Source organism: Fundulus heteroclitus, chromosome 23, assembly GCF_011125445.2.
Source record: "Fundulus heteroclitus isolate FHET01 chromosome 23, MU-UCD_Fhet_4.1, whole genome shotgun sequence".
Lineage (NCBI taxonomy): Eukaryota > Metazoa > Chordata > Actinopteri > Cyprinodontiformes > Fundulidae > Fundulus > Fundulus heteroclitus.
In genome coordinates, this window is record NC_046383.1 from 21,880,229 (window position 1) to 21,896,868 (window position 16,640).

The 16,640-nt window shown below is 37.7% G+C and overlaps 1 protein-coding gene and 1 long non-coding RNA gene across 3 annotated transcripts; both read left to right on the forward strand.

The window, feature by feature from the left end:
* The first annotated feature begins 6,245 nt into the window (after positions 1–6,245).
* Positions 6,246–11,923, forward strand: arsia (arylsulfatase family, member Ia). 2 transcript variants are annotated; one of them, XM_036127669.1, is made up of 3 exons: positions 6,363–6,504; positions 6,584–6,731; positions 9,618–11,923. In XM_036127669.1, exon 3 carries the CDS (start codon positions 9,736–9,738, stop codon positions 11,020–11,022), a length of 1,287 nt encoding a protein of 428 aa, XP_035983562.1. In that variant the 5' UTR covers positions 6,363–6,504; positions 6,584–6,731; positions 9,618–9,735; the 3' UTR covers positions 11,023–11,923. The 2 variants fall into 2 exon arrangements, with proteins under 2 accessions (XP_012711102.2, XP_035983562.1); XM_012855648.3 differs by having other exon boundaries at positions 6,246–6,731.
* A 531-nt stretch (positions 11,924–12,454) lies between these two features.
* Positions 12,455–13,689, forward strand: LOC118557532. Its single transcript, XR_004927911.1, has 3 exons — positions 12,455–12,981; positions 13,067–13,399; positions 13,651–13,689. It is a non-coding gene; the product is annotated as an uncharacterized LOC118557532 (long non-coding RNA).
* Positions 13,690–16,640: the final 2,951 nt, after the last annotated feature.

Below are 16,640 nucleotides of genomic sequence, written 5' to 3' on the forward strand. Positions count from 1 at the left end.
GGCTTGATAAAAAAAAAGAAAAAAAAACAGCTGAAACAAGCCCCGATATTGTACACACAGAGGCAACAAACTAAATAGACATGAAGTAAACCTTTAGGTTCTATCCTGGCAAACAGTGAAAAAGAAACACTTCCATCCAGTCTCACTCAGATTAGTAAAGAGGGGGAGTAATGTCCAGGCTTACGGGCAGGGCTCTCTTGATTAGAAAGGGGTTAGTGTTCATGGTCAAGGGGAGCAGCCGTATTCAGTAACACTAATGATTCCTTTTGCCAAAGCTAACATCTGGCGCAGACCAACACAGAGCAGCAGCAGCAGCAACCCCAATTTCAGCTCTCTCTTTTAAGTCTGTGCCACGTTTTACTTCAGAATCTGTTTTAAAAGAACCAGCAGGCAGATATAAAGAATACGTTCAAACCATGTTTACCTGTATGAGGTACTCCTGAGAAAGAAATCTTTAGAGGAACCAGATTTTTTGATGAAAAGACAGGAGACCCTGAAAAATAATCTCAAAGCTTTCCTCACGTTTAATGTGAAATGTATATTTGCACAATTCAACCAAGTAAAACATTTTGTTGCAAAAAATAAAGGATATATCCATTCACTCAGGTTTACATTTAACAGTCCCCAAATCTAGCTATTTGTAAGGCTGTGGCTTGTTCTAAACACCCTTTCAGATTTAGAACTAACAAACCACAAATTCAACAACACATGTTTAGATTTTGCACTTATCTACAATTGATTTATTCCTAAAAACTGATAATGTAATAAATGAAGAGTTAAAAATGAGTCCATTTGATCTAACAATGATTTGTACACTTGTGCTGTTTTTTGTGACTCTGAGTGACCTCAGACCCACCTGACATGACCTCTGGCTTCCTCTCAGCCATGCTGTTTCTGTATGTATACAGCTGAGGTTTTACGAGAATATCGCTCAGCTCCCACATTTCAGTCTTAGTTGCAGACAAATATTTATAGAAATTGATGACATTCAGAAAAAAAACAACACTATATATATTTAGCGTTTAGGTTGTTTTTAGTCCCTCAGCAGGTGTTTTTTTTCTAAAAATATTGTTATTACAACATTCTTGGTTAATGGTTAGGTTTTTAGTAAGGTTATTTTTGGAGATATGTTAATGTGCAACAGGACAAGAAAGTGTGGAACTTGAGTGCACACTTGGGGTCAGTATATTTTTAAGGTGGTGTTGGAGATGGATGGGGTTGTTGCTGTCCACCTAAGACCGACCGAATTTAGTGGAGTCACACTTAATAAAGACTGAGAGATATTTTCTTACTTAAAGCTTCGCCACAACATTATTAATCATCGGTTCTGCTTTCTTCTGTCATCATATTTTAAAGCAATAAATAAATAAACAAATTACATCTTGGATGTATGAAACATAGATAAATCTCAGCCTTTAAATTGTTTTCATTGTTTCATTGCTCATTGTTTTCAAGCACATAGATCATTTTTAAGCAAATCTTTCTCACACAAATTTACTTTTGAGTCATCCCTTCTAAAACAGGAGGCGCTTCCATATTTGTACAATGATGTGGTGTCTGTTTTCACAGTCTGGAAATCTCTTATCACAGAAATCAATTATTTATCACTTTTTATGTTAAACCGATGTGTGTTTGCTTATTGATAATACAGAAACAGTGAAATGTCAGCACTTTAGCTGCAGAAATCATCTATGCAGAAAGTGCCCAAGCTCTAGCTGTCATATCCTCATGGTTGTGTGCAGGATTGTGTGTTTGTGAATTATCTCTTATGATTGCAGGGTGCGAGTGGCCGCTGGAGCTCGTTTAGGCCAAATATGAGGAGCATAAAGAGGAGTGAATTCCTTGCGGCAGATGCCATATAGTTCTACCTGCTAGAGTTGCGGTAAGGCCATTGTATTGTTTGTGTATTATTTGCTCTCATGTTCCTTTGCCTGACTGTATTCTCCTTCCAAAAAGAAGTTTTCCTCCAGTCCACAGTCCTCTCTCTATGGTTCCCTGTCCTTTTCCTCCACGCTCTCTGAAGAACTCACCTCCAGAATCCCTACGTAGAAACTCCTGGTTGCTCCACTGATCGCTCCTCCCTGGATCTGCTACCTAGACTTCTCCACATACCAGTCTTCGCATCTGCCGTATACCTTCCAACAATCAATGACTTCACAGTCTCTCTTCTGGACTAGGGAAACAATCATTATTGGAAACTGCTCCACACACCACAGCCTGCCAAGCTCCTGCAGATATACCCTCCTTTTCTCAGCACCACCTACAACAGTAAGTTTCTTACTGCATAGATATCTTTATATTCTTTTTGGGTCATATTTTTCAAGCCGTTTCTCTCTTTCCTGAAATGTCTTTTGAACAATTAAGTCACAGTATTTTCTGTGGAACTCCCAAACAAAGTCATGGACTTCCAGCATACCAAAATCTCAAGTCTGCCATTTTATAATTTTTTTGCTGCAATTTTGTATTCCAAGCTCAAGGATTGTGATGCTATAAGTGGATAAGTGAAATTTTTTTCTGATGTTGGGTGTAATAAGCCACACAGTTCATCACATAATCCCACAGCATTCTACAAAAATAGCAGAACTGGGTGGAATTAAACTCTGAAAACTGAAGTGGGGCGAGGTGTGAAGGGCCTCCTTTGCATTTAAAGAGGTTGCACCAAAACAAGTTGTTCTCAGACAGGGAAAAAAGAAAGGCTTGTTGGGCAACAATAACTGCAAACTGCCTGTGCTTTAAATTATAGTTTCTGTTACATGCAGTCATTAAACACTGCAGTGAGTTACAGACGGATGCCTTTGAATCCATCCGTAAGGTGGAACACATCCAGAATTTTAGTGCTTTAAATTATAGTTTTTGTTACATGCAGTCATTAAACACTGCAGTGAGTTGCAGACGGATGCTTTTGAATCCATCCGTAAGGTGCCGGTTTATTAGGCCTCCAAACTACTGCCCCCATACAACATATTTTGAGACTTCCGGCTCCTTAATGCATAATTAGCTTTACAAATGTGCAAATCAAATTCAAGATCAAGACTTTGCTTTCTCTAGTTTTTTCTTGGCTGGACCTTGTGTTATGAACTCATGCATGAGACTGGTATTTAAAACATAATGGCACTCCTCCTGCAACTTTTGGCTGCATTCTTATCATCTTTGCCCACTATATTTTTTTATAATTCTTTTCACACATTTCTCAATTTTGGTGATACAAATAAATGCAGCTATTGTGAGCTACAAGCCTGAACACATTTGAAAAGGAAAGGGTATAAAAGTTAGAATAAATGCCTTTCAAACATTATTTCTTTGAACTCCCATAAAATGCATGTGCTTGAGTTTTTTTGCTGGGATTTTTGTAAGGGCCTCCAAATATTTAAGCATCTCACCATTGAAAAACTACATAAATAAACATGAGGGTATAAAACATAAAGCGCACATCTATCTTTTTTTTTTTTTCACTGGCTCAACCTTATAAACTCCACACCAAAGATGCTGCCGCGGCTGCTGAGCAAACATGTCCAGTCGCAGTTTTGCACCCTTTGGAACATAGGCTCACACCGCCCGTAGCTTCCCCTTGACGTTCTTGCCCGCAGGCCCTAATATCAACATTTGCAAGGAATGATGTTTTACCTTCCAGTGTGTTTGCCAATTGCTGTTTTCAACAGATCAACTAGTATCTGGGCAAACTCAATATTTCAAAAGACCTAACTTCTTAAAAAAAGATTATGCCCGAGGATGCTGAGGGGAAACATGCTTCCTTCTACACTGCTGAAGAACTTCTGTCATTGTATAATTGAGAGTTTCCTGACACACAGATGCACAGTGTGTTACGCCAGCTGCACCACAGCTGAAAAGAAACAGTTGCACTCAATTTTCCATTACACTGAGATTCTGAGCCCTAAACAACATTTAAATACACCTTCTCCAGAGCTGTGACAAGATTGCTGCAGGAAACACAAGACAGTCTCCCCAGTCCTTCCTCATCTTCTCCACACACATATTTATCTATATGAATGAGACATGTCCAGTCAATTCTTTGCACTAATCTGGTATTTTGGGATATTTAATACCTTTGAGCATGGTTATTTGTCCTGTATATCTCTGTGTTGCCCTGCGATGGCCTGGTAGCCTGCCCAGCGTGCACCTCGCCCCTCGTCCAAATGGCATCTGTAGATGGGCACCAGCTTGCTGATATTGTCCATAAAACCATATTCTGATGATGTAATTTTCCTAGTTTTGCTTATACCTTTTTTCAGTTTCTTTGGTGAGATCTGTTGTGTACTTCCTGATGCTCTGGTGGTTAATAATCTTTTATCAGTTCCTTTCTCGGTTTGACAGCTTTCTCATTGCATGCCTGTCCAGCGTGCACCTTGCCAATCGGCCCTCAAATATGTTCAGAAATATCTTGCCAAGTGTTTTTTTTTTTGTTTTAACCAAATGCCTCATAAAAAAAATTATTATGATTTCAAGGCCACACACAGAATAAGGAATAGTTTCACCTATTCCAGTTTATGATTATGTCAGAACAAATGCATTAAAGGGTAATAAAAAGAGGAACATTGCCCAAAACACATGTTTTTTTGTACATTTTGTCAATGTCTAACTTAACTGCTCTGCAACCTTAAAAGTTACATGGAATACATTCCCTCCTTTCCCGTCAAAATCAATCTTCAGCACCATGAAGGGCTACACAGAGGAGTTGTTGTGGAGGAATACCTCCACTCATGAGCTGCAGCTGACGCTCCGCAGTCATGCTGCGCTCTGCGGACCCTCGGGGTGATTTGTAAAGTGCTTCTCTTACGGCTGCTCAGAGATGTTATCAGAGGCTGCGGAGTCTGCTTTGTCTCTCCGCTCAGGTCTGCTGCCCTCGTAAAACAGCAGGAACAGTAGGAACGTGTTTGTGACTGCCGTGGAGCAAAGTGGGGAACAGTGTCTGGGATTGTGGCTTTGGCGCCCCACAGCCACTCAAAGAACCAAATCTCTCCCAGCGGGTATTTTGAGAGTGGGGTTCTTTTCTGTAGATTCTCTGTCAGTCATGGGTACACCCCATAGGTAATTTGCAAAGATTGGAGTGGATGTTTAGAATAACATGAGTAACCAGGGGTGAAGCGTAGGGTTTATGATTTGATTCTTGAGGCACTAAAAATCATTTCCATACGGCTCAGAGCAAAATGTAGAAATATGCAAGTTGGCAAATGAATTTGTTTTGCTGGATTGTGTGTAACTTCAATCAATTAATCAATAGTTTATTTATATAGCTCTTTACAGCTAATAAAGGTGATTAAAATAATACTAAACACACAGAGATAAACAAAACAAAGCAATAAACCATAAGAATTGGCAATAAATATGTTTTTCAGGCTGGCCTTTAACGGCTAGTAGTATGACCTTGACATTATATTCCATATTTTGTTTAGAGTTTTGATTTAAAAGGACTGAAATCAGTGGTGCAGTGTTGATCCAGAGGGAGCTGGTTCCAGTGTCTGGTTGCTGCTATGGAGAAAGCCCAATCCTCCCAGTTTAAATATGGAGATATGACAGCTTAATGTTTCAGACAAATTAGATAAAAAACAAACAAAAGTTAAAATTTCTATTCAAAAATGTGCAGGAAGCCAATGTAGAGAGGACAAAATTAGGGTGGTGAGATCATGATGGAGGTATCGGTTAGAAGACGGGTAACTGCATTTTGGACAAGCTGAGGGAAATTGAGGGATCACTGAGAGAGACTGAAATAAAGAACATAATAATCAATTCTGGAGCTGATAAAAGCACGGGTGGCCTTTAAACACCATAAACACCTAAAGTTAACTTAGCATTAACACCTATATGCACCAGTGCTACCTGTGTGTGTGTGTGTGTTCTTGTACTTGCAGCTGAGTGAGAACAGTTTTTGCTAAATTTACTAGCAAAGTGAGGATTTTTGTTATAAAGTGAAGGCAGAAAAAGGTCCTCACTTTTTTCTGGGATAGGAGTTAGGTGTAGGACTAAGGTGTCAATTAGGTTAAGGTTAGGGTTAGATATAAACCAGTAAAGGGCAGGTTTAGGATCAGGGCCAGGCCATCGAAAGACTTCAAAATGAATGGAAGTCTATGGAAGTGCACGGTCCTCACTATGTACATTAAACAAGGATGTGTGTGTGTGAGGCAGGGGGGGCTCATGTTTTTTCAGTGGGCCAGCTAGGCAAATGGGCGGGGCTAATTGGACCTCTAGGAAAAGTGAAATGCTTTCATTAGGGCTGGCACAGTTTGGAGAGCCAGCGAGGATGAAGATGTATTTTTGCCTCTAGGAAGGTTATGGATTGCTTAACTCCAGCTCAAGTGTATCAAGAGACAATTGCAGCAGCTAATGACAGGATATTTTTCTGACTGCAACACGATTCACTGAGAATACACAAAATATCTACCAGCTTCATTGATTTAAATCATGGCAACAACAACCCTGACTGGTTTCTCAGTGATGAGCCTGCTCAGCCTCGGCTACCTGAGCTGGGATCTGATGAGCCCCAATCAGGTGGAAAATGAGCCTGACCAAACTTTTGATGACAGGTCTCCTGTGCAGCAACCTCCTCACATAATCTTTATCATGACAGATGACCAGGGCTTCAACGACATCGGCTATCACAGCTCTGACATTAGGACACCGGTGCTGGATAAACTGGCTGCAGATGGTGTGAAGCTGGAGAATTATTATGTGCAGCCCATCTGCACACCATCCCGAAGTCAGCTCATCACCGGCAGGTAGAGTCTACGTCTTGGACTACCCTTAGTTTTTTATTGTATTTAAATCTGACCAAACAGAGATGTAAAATTTACTGGATATTTTTATTTCTGTACTAAATGTTTTGTGCACCACTCCAGGTGATTTACTGATGTCTTTAATGTACTGTTGCCTGGGTTTACACAAATATCCACTGAGCACAGACATTTCCTCAGAAATATCTTATGAAAATCTTGTAATGATTCTTTGTACACTAGTTGATAAAGTTCACCAAATTTTTGACAAAATCACTATTTTAGCATTTTCTCTCTCAAAATGCTAAAATAGCAACTATGTTTCACAGAGTAATATACCATTTCTGAAAAATTATCATTTCTAAAGTGTTCTTTTTATGCTCTGTGTGTGCCAAGGTAAGCACTGGTTATACTGTCTGAATTTCAGCATCTGATGTGTTTCCTAGCAACTTTTTACTATCTGAGAAATATTTCATCCTTTTTTGTAGATTTTACAGTGTATCTTAAGATTTACTTGTCAGTTATTTAGAGTTATAAGCAGAATTTGTTTTCTTAAAATGTGAATATCAAAAGATAAACAAGGAACCTTTTCGCACTTCTTGAAAGTATTAGATTAAGTTTTCCGTTCTGCATTGTTTTAGCACTGCAGGAAGCAGAATTTACTGTATAGATTGTGCAGAAACACTACAAAAACAAAACAAAACAGAAAAGTGCTTCCCAAGTGTTCAGGGTGACCGAAAACCCCCGCTGCCCGGGGTGGTAAGCCCTATAAAATACCAGAAACCACCCATTGTCTGCATTTACTATGAACAGTAGTAACTCTTCAGACTACCTTTACAGGTGGTATTTTTTTGCTCATTTTCTTTTCAGAGCAGAGACTTGCTATGAACAAGGTTTATATGGTATATTTTCTCTAATAATAGTAAGTATAGGCTAAATTATCAAACAAGTTGACCTGCTCTATTTCACGTTGCATTTGTACGGCAAACATCAAGTTATTCCCTGTAAAATTTGCGGAAATTAATAAAAATCAAACAAATACAGGTAAAGCTAAATGATTTAGTGAGCAAATGTGCTTATGAGGAAATGCAATATGATGTTAGGAAAATGTACGGAAAAAAATTAAACACCCAAATTAGAATAAGAGAAAAAATATGCATATATATCAATCACAAGAAACATTGTGTGGGCATTAAATTGCAAGAGCCATAAGTCGAAGTTTACCAAACTTAGTTTTTAAGTGACAGCAACTCTTTAAAAAACAAAACAGAGAGATGACATTTAGCTCCCTTTCTATTCACAAGGTTTAAAATGGTGATCTACTTGTCTTTAAGTATTTATTTTCCCCATTTTTTTTGGTTTGCATTAATAAAAGCAATTAACAGTGGTAACTATTGTGACTCAGTTTATCTATTCATGGCCAGTTAATCACAAATAACATTTCATACTTGACAAGAATCAAGAATTCATTATGTGTAACCATAATGACATTTTTGTTTTTGGTGAGGCAGACACTGGCCCAGAATGCAAATAAATACTTATAACAACACACGATCTTCCATTTAAAAATAAATAAATAACACAAGTTGATTGCACTGGCCAAGCACATATACTTATACATGTATATAGTCTTTCAAGAGGAACCGGTTGAGTTAATATTTAGATATACATAATGAAATCATTCTATTCATCTGGACAGATTAAATTATGCACACCATAAATCCGTTCGTTTGCTACCTGGTGCTTGCCGGCATCATGTTGGTGACCCCTGATCTAGGGCATGGGTGTTAAGCTCCAGTCCTCAGTGGCAGGAGTTCTGTAACTTTAGATGTGTCTCCACTTCATCACGTATAAATTAAATAATTAGGTCATTAGCAGGACTCTGTAGAATTTGCTTCAGGTTGAGGAGGTATTTTAGTCATATCTAGACAATGGCCCTTGAGGAATGGAGAAAGATGTCACTGTAATGAAAAACAGAGTACACCTACTCACAGCACTACCAGTTTCTTCATTGGCTTTGAACAAGAACAAGGCATGGTTAAATAAAGCATGACAGGTCCAAGTGTCTCATCTGTAAGAGAGAACATGATGCTGTTGGCAGCAACATCATTATTGTAATTACACTTTGCCATTCACACAGAAATTAATATTACAGATGCTTTCATAAACCTTTATTTGACAACAATAACTGAAGGCCAGGTCCAAAAATTGGACATGGTTCAAAACCAAAGCAGTGGGCTATGTGTAGCTTTTCTTAAGAGATAACATACAGAGGAAAAAACAAACTTTGTGGAAGTCATAATTTCAAATAAACCGACGAGTAGCAGGAGAAAACGAAACATGGTGAAGAAAAGTGGTGAGTAGCTTTGTGAAGGGCTACAGCAATGACTGAAAATAAACAATTCAGTACGCTTCTGAATCAGTTTTGACTAAAATGTTGAACAAATCAAGATTTCAGAATTGAACTTTCAAACCATCGTGTTTTTACTCATAATTACGTCTTTCAGTCACTAAAAGGAAAACTATGCCAACAATTACAGCTGTTTGTTTAGCTGTTTTTCCTGTTACTTTGTGAGTTTTCTCCCTCAGCTGCTGTGGCATAAACAAAACATCTGCTGCACCTTTGGCAAATACAAATATTGATGTACTTCTTGCAACTTCTCTGTATTTTAACTATCAGTTTTTATTACTCTCATATGCCCTAAGAAATGTTTGGCTGGGAAGTTCTTACATATGTTATCCTAATGTGAACCAAATGATGAGCGAATCAAGGTCCTTTTCAGTTTCTTTGTGTCTCTCTCATCATCTTACAGTGTTTTAGATCTTTCAATTAAATTTACGTGGATGACCAACTTTTTTCTTCATGATTGTCTTCTATATTTACCTCTACAGGTACCAAATTCACACTGGCCTCCAGCACTCCATCATCCGTCCCCGCCAACCCAACTGCTTGCCGTTCGACCAGGTCACTCTCCCTCAGAGGCTTCAGCAGCTTGGCTACTCCACCCACATGGTTGGCAAGTGGCACCTGGGCTTCTACAAGAAGGAGTGTTTGCCCACTCGACGAGGCTTTGACACATATTTAGGCTCGCTGACGGGCAGCATGAACTACTACACGTATAACTCCTGCGATGGCCCCAGGTTTTGCGGTTACGACCTCCACGAGGGGGAGTCGGTTGCTTGGAGACACAGGGGTAAATACTCCACACATCTGTACACACAGAGAGTTCGTAAGATCCTGGCAGCCCATAATCCCCTGTCCCAGCCGCTCTTCATCTTCCTGTCCTTTCAAGCCGTTCACACACCTCTGCAGTGTCCTCAGGAATACATCTACCAGTATGATGAGCTGGAGAATGTCGCGCGTAGGAAGTATGCTGCAATGGTCTCGACTGTGGACGAAGCCGTTCGTAACGTAACATACGCTCTGCGCAAGTATGGATATTATCAAAACAGCGTCTTAATTTTCTCCACTGATAACGGTGGTCAGCCTTTGTCTGGGGGCAGCAATTGGCCACTTAGGGGACGTAAAGGCACTTACTGGGAAGGTGGTGTCCGCGGATTAGGGTTTGTCCATAGCCCTCTCTTGAGGAAGAAGAAGAGGGTTAGCAAAGCACTGGTACACATTACAGATTGGTATCCCACGCTGGTGGGATTAGCAGGTGGCAATGAGTCCCTGACTGAGGGAGTTGATGGATACAATGTCTGGGAGGCCATCAGTGAAGGAAAAGAGTCACCAAGGTTTGAGATCCTCCACAACATCGACCCTTTGTACAACCATGCACGCACCGGCTCCTTGCAGAAAGGATTTGGGATCTGGAATACCACCATTCAGGCCTCCATACGAGCAGGGGACTGGAAGCTCCTGACGGGAGACCCTGGTTACGGAGATTGGATCCCACCTCCCATTCTTCCAGGTTTCCCTAGGGATTACTGGAAACTGGAGCGACACATTAAACCCCGCAAATCGGTGTGGCTCTTCAACGTCTCCGGAGACCCCTATGAACGTTTTGACCTGTCCGAACAGAGACCAGATGTTGTGAAAGAGCTCTTAGCTAGACTGGTGTATTACAACCGGACGGCGGTGCCGGTGAGGTACCCAACAGAGGACCTGCGGGCAGACCCCCAGCTGAATGGAGGAGCCTGGGGTCCCTGGTTGGGAGATGATGAGGAGGAGGAGGAGAACTGGGACACGGTTTTCCAGAAAAATAATATGGAATGGAATAGGAAGCTCAAGATGTTCAAAAGCAGGTCATCTTTTAGAAGACTCAACGCAAGGATGATCTCTAATCGAATATAGAAGCAAAACAACTGACTGAATTGAACTCTGCTCACAGAAAGAACATCTAAAAATAGTGTTTACGCCAAGAACAAGGTGCCTGTGAAATCAAGCTGGAGTGAATTTTTCACTTGATCAATAACTCATTCTCTAAGCTGAGTAATGTAACTTTACATTGCTGATTTGTTTTATTTTATAAACGTGTCATCCTGAAGAAAAACATCACAAAATGTTTAAACTATATTCAAAAACACCTTTTCCAATTTTATTTTTTAGGAAAGTGAATTATTGACAGAATCTTGATTAAGGTTTTAGAGAACTTGAAAGATTTTTAAGTGAAGGGCGCCTGAGGAAAGGTTCAGGAAAAGTGGGGATATTAAAGCAGAAGCCCAAGATGAGGAAACCTTTACAATTTGGACAATTAGTAATAATTGATTGCTATACTGCACCAGCTCTTATTTCCACACTGCAGTTAAATCTGGCTGGGTTAAAACTTTTGCTGGCCTTGTGTACTTAATTATAAAGGGTTTAGGTCAGTGCTTTACTGAGCCAAAATGCAAGGAGAGAGTTATGTGCAATATAAGGATTTTTTGTGATAAGACAGATGTACTGCAGTTGCCACACAGCATACGCCGGATACCTTTTTAAAATCAACCTGAACTCCTCTGATGTCTACGTCGTGCCTAAACCACAACCTCATGTTACAGATGGAGACAGGTTCGGTACTTCCTCAGGGAATCATCAGAAACACCTCACATAATATACAATCTGATTGTTTTTATTATTTTAGATGTTGGTTAGAAACTTTTTTTTCATTTATGTGTATTTGGGTTGATAATAAACCTCATTCCATCTAAAAGTGGTTGATGATTATTTTCTTTTTTTTTTTATTCAAAGAGGAAATAAAGCAAAACCTTGTGGCTTAAGTCGGTTGTAAGGATGTATTTACAGATTTGTTGTATAAAATCATTAAATGAAATAAAATTTTTGTAATTTCGTCAAAGCCTTAAGTGGCTGCGAACTGATAACTTTATAATCAGAGCATTTTAATATAGAGTCAAAATTAATAGGTTCTATTTCCACTATAGTTTCTTCTGGAGTGTTAATTAGTGGAAATTCTTCTGATTCAGTTAAAGGTATTTGTCTTCTCACTTACTTTTTTGAGGATTAAAATGATTAATAACCTTTAATAAGATGTGTTATGTAAAAGTTATACAATATCTTTTTGTGGCAAACATGTTAAACAAAAATATATGAAACTAAAGGTAATTTTCAACAATCAAATTATTCTTACTTTATTTATTTATTTTTATTAAAATATCATCATTTTTAAAGATATAATACAGGTCTGAACAGGGGTAAAAAGGGCGATTTCAAAGGGGGATAACAAGGATTCAGACCATTTCAGACCAAAGCATTGGGGTTCCACTTTATATTGACCACAACTAAATTATTTCAGTGTGAAAAAAAGGATTTAAAAGCATGATTCTTTAAAGGTGCAACACGTAATGCAGCACAGCAGCAGTATACTGTCTAAAATGCTAAGAGTGCTGCCACTGATCCCAATATACAGAGACAAACTGCTGCGATTCTCACTTCCATTTTTCTTTTTCTTATTTTTTTTTTTTACTTGTACAACATGGTGGAACTGAAATTACAAGATGGGTTGGCATTTAGTGGTTGCAATATTTTGTGTGATCTTGGTCACGCCATGTTTGGACTGGTTCCCATGTGTCTCCTAACAACTGAAAACTAAGGTTTACCAGGAGAATTGAAAGCAAAGCAACTTCCTTCTTTGCAAATCATAAAATACTGCTGGTATTCGTTGGTACTTCTCAGTGTCTGGCAAAATCGTCTCATATTTATTACAGTGTTGGTACTAATTGTTTGTAAATTATTTGCATTATTGAATTTAAAATAGAATGCAGAAGATTATGGAAAAATCTTGTCTTCTTCTGATGTTAGTTGGAGGAACCTATGGTAAGACTGGCATCATCACAGACAAATTAAATATTAATGTAACATGAAAGTCATTATTTTTGCATTATCTGCATTTTTTTCCCAGCACTAGCCACAGTTCCAAAAACTAAATGTGATATCCAGATAGTATCCCGTTGCACTTCTGTTACTGGAGGAACTGTATACATCAAACTGATGGATAATGCCTTCGACTACATTCTGGATTTATACAAGGAACTCTATAATGAAAGCGTAATAGTGTTTAGTGCGGAGAGAGGACATGTGACAATATGGGAACAAAAGGTAGATTTTTTCATCAGGACTGGGATACTGAAGATCACTGATGTGGAGGAGGATGATGCAGGCGAGTACTCTCTAGATATCTTCACGCCAAGGGGATACCTAGTGAAAACTCTGATTTTCACACTCCAAATAAAAGGTACATTTTCAGACACCCCTCTTAATATCTTTTGCAATATTCAGTTTTTTTAATTACTTTTTCCATATTGCTAAGGCTCAAAATGTAATCAATATGTGCAAATGAAAAGATAAGGTGATACTATGACAAACATTGTATATTATCTACTTTTGCAGCTCTTTGATGAAAGCCTAAAATTTGCATGTGAAGACTAACAAATAATGGGTACTTTACAATATCTAATTGCATAATTGTTATTATCTTATTTTCAGCACGAAGGATTGACTTTGGGGTCTCACTCTCTGCACCAGCTGCTGTTGTTGTGATTTTCATTTGCTTTGTGGTTTGGAAATATAAGTGTTGCAGAAAATCAGGTAATCATTTGATGAACTGTTGGTGATTACAAAAAAGGTCATAACTAAAGACTTAATTTTATACTATGAAATATTGAGCAAATTATGAAGTTTTGTATTTTAAAAATGACTTAACATTATATATATATGTTATTGTTTTTTTTATTAATGCAGGTTATGAGACGTTTAACTAAGAGTAAAGATCTTCACAGTAAGTTGGGACTTCTGTATTCTGAAGTCGGGACAGTCGTCTGGCGTGGATTCAACCTAAACAGCTTACCATGAAAACTGGCCGCAAACACAACTTTTACCAAACTGAACAATTCAATGGCAAAATTTTGTCTCAACATGTTTGAAAATTATAGTTTAAAACTTACCTTTTGTTACTTATTTCAGTTATTTACCGCAATAGGATTTTGAGGTCAATAATCTGTTTAAATTGTTATTCATGTTCATGTTCTCCTAAACTTAATGATTTATTCTATTTTCTATATCTGTTGTTTCTATAAAGTAGATTAAAAATGTCAATTTTACATCATTTTAATTTATGAAACTAGTTATTTCGTTGTCATCCTGACTGCAACTCTCATATTAAAGTCATATGTTTGCACTGTACTTCTGAAAAATATCTTAAAAAATAACATGATGTGAAGCAAATATATATGTAAAAATGTATCCAATGCTTTCGTGCTTTTAATAAAAAAAATGATTGGAGCAATTTTTAGTCTAATCTTAATAGGAGTTTAGGACTACATTATGTCATTTTGTGTTGTTAAAAAGATGGACTCCCATCATGAATTAACTTAAACTGTGTCAACAAAACGAGAACTAAGCAAAAGAGCAACATGAAAAGGTGATTTATTTAATTAAACAGACTACTTCATTAAAAGTACTACTTCATTTAAAAGTTAAAACTATTCGACAAGCATGGATAACTTCCCTTTTTTAAACACTAAGATAATTTCTACAGATCTGTTAGCTGTAAATGTGTCTTACGAAAAAAAATCATGTATAAGTTTGTGTCAGTGGTTTTCATTTTTCTAACTAAAAATCTGAAACAAATTGGTTTAATACGGTGGCACAGCACCACAGAAGACTGAAGCTGTTTTTTTTCTGTGCGTTTCAAAATTACTCATGTTTAACAAGTTTATGATTCCACATGAAGATGAGAGAAAAAACTTCTCGCTTCACCATTCCCTCGTATTTCTACTGAAGAGTTTTGGTATAGCCCTTCCAGTTTGGCATGCTCATATAAAGAGTGACTACAGCTTTGTTTTAAACCTCTACTCGTTAGGATTTTCAGGTGTGAAACTAAAGAGCTCATGAATATGTTCCATCATGCAACTTTAAAAAACAGATCCAAAAATCAACCAATGTTCCAACTATCACTACAGTCTCCCTCTAGGGACAAATAAGTTTTTTAGATACACTACTGCTCAAAGGTTTGGGGTCATCCAAATATTGTCATATTTTTTCCAAAAACAGTCAGATTTTATTAATAACATTAATAAAAGAAAACCTTTCTTACACACCATACAGTTAAGCTACTCCCACAACAGCTCAGTAGGGTTTTAGATCTGGTGGCTGTGCTGGCCACTCCATTTATAGGTAGAATACCACATTGACAATGTCTAGACTGAATTGCTTACTATTTTAATGTTATTTTAATAGAAGAAAAGGGCACTTTTCATTAAAAATATAAGAAAACTTCTAAGCGACCCCAAACTTTTGAGCAGTAGTAGCTGTTTATCATCAGCTATTGTGATGATGAAGAAAAACGGTGGCAAGAAACAATCTAATTCAATTCAATTTTATTTATATTGCGCCGATTCATGAAACATGTCATCTCAAGGCACTTTACACAGCTAAGGTTCGTAGCTCTGAATTACTTAAGTAGTAACATTCAACTTGTCAAGCAGAATGTAAACATCATTGATAAAGAGAAAATTAGGTCAAAGTCAAATTATAAGATAAAATAAAATTAGTGTCAGAATATTTTTCCTTTTTTGTTTGCTGAATTTCTTTCTGTCATTTACAAAATTATTTTTTAAAGTGCATATTTTTATCAATTTTGGCAACAAATAATTGTAACAATGCTCACATGTCATTTAATTGAATTTTTCAAAATGCTGAAATATACAGTTTCCATTTATATTGGTGCTTGTGTTTGGTAGTGATGTGTGCAAAGTGTCGAGTAATACGGGCAGGTTGCTTTGCAAAGCGCGTATCGAGGCTTCTGTCGATGACCGGTCACACCACATGACGGATTCAGGAACTGGTTCAACAGTTTGCATTTTGTTTCTATTTAGTTTTAGATCAAGCCATTGTATAAATATAAATTAAGATCACAATTTGCATTACGCAAACACAATTTCATTATTTATTAGAGTTTAAAGCTTAAGACAAGAAAAAAATCATGTTATTATCATGCCATCAAGTTGGCAATAAATGCTTTACATTTGTTACATTTATTGCCCACTTGATGGCACCATAGAGCAATTAAAGCATCTTGATGATCCGGCTCATGAGTCGAGCAATTGGATGGAAAGCCTCAGAGCCTCAAGAAGCTTCATCTCGCCATCACTGGTGTTGATGCTTATGAAATACGTATGACAAATAGTGACCTCCAATCAAACCAAAACTCTGAAAAATTCCCTTCTGGTGGATAAATACTTTTGAGCCACATTTCATCACAGTTGATAGCTTTTTTTTTTTTTTAATACATCAATCTTTCTTTAAAAAGAAGAAAGAATGACTTGTTTACATGCCGTTGTCTTTAAAATCAGGTAGCAAAGACATGGAGTTGGATTCTTTGAAAGGAGAACAAAGACTGCATGCTTTATTTCCTTCCTTTTTACAAAAACCAAAGCATCACCCGCCTTATGTGGATCCCTTTAAGTGTCACAACT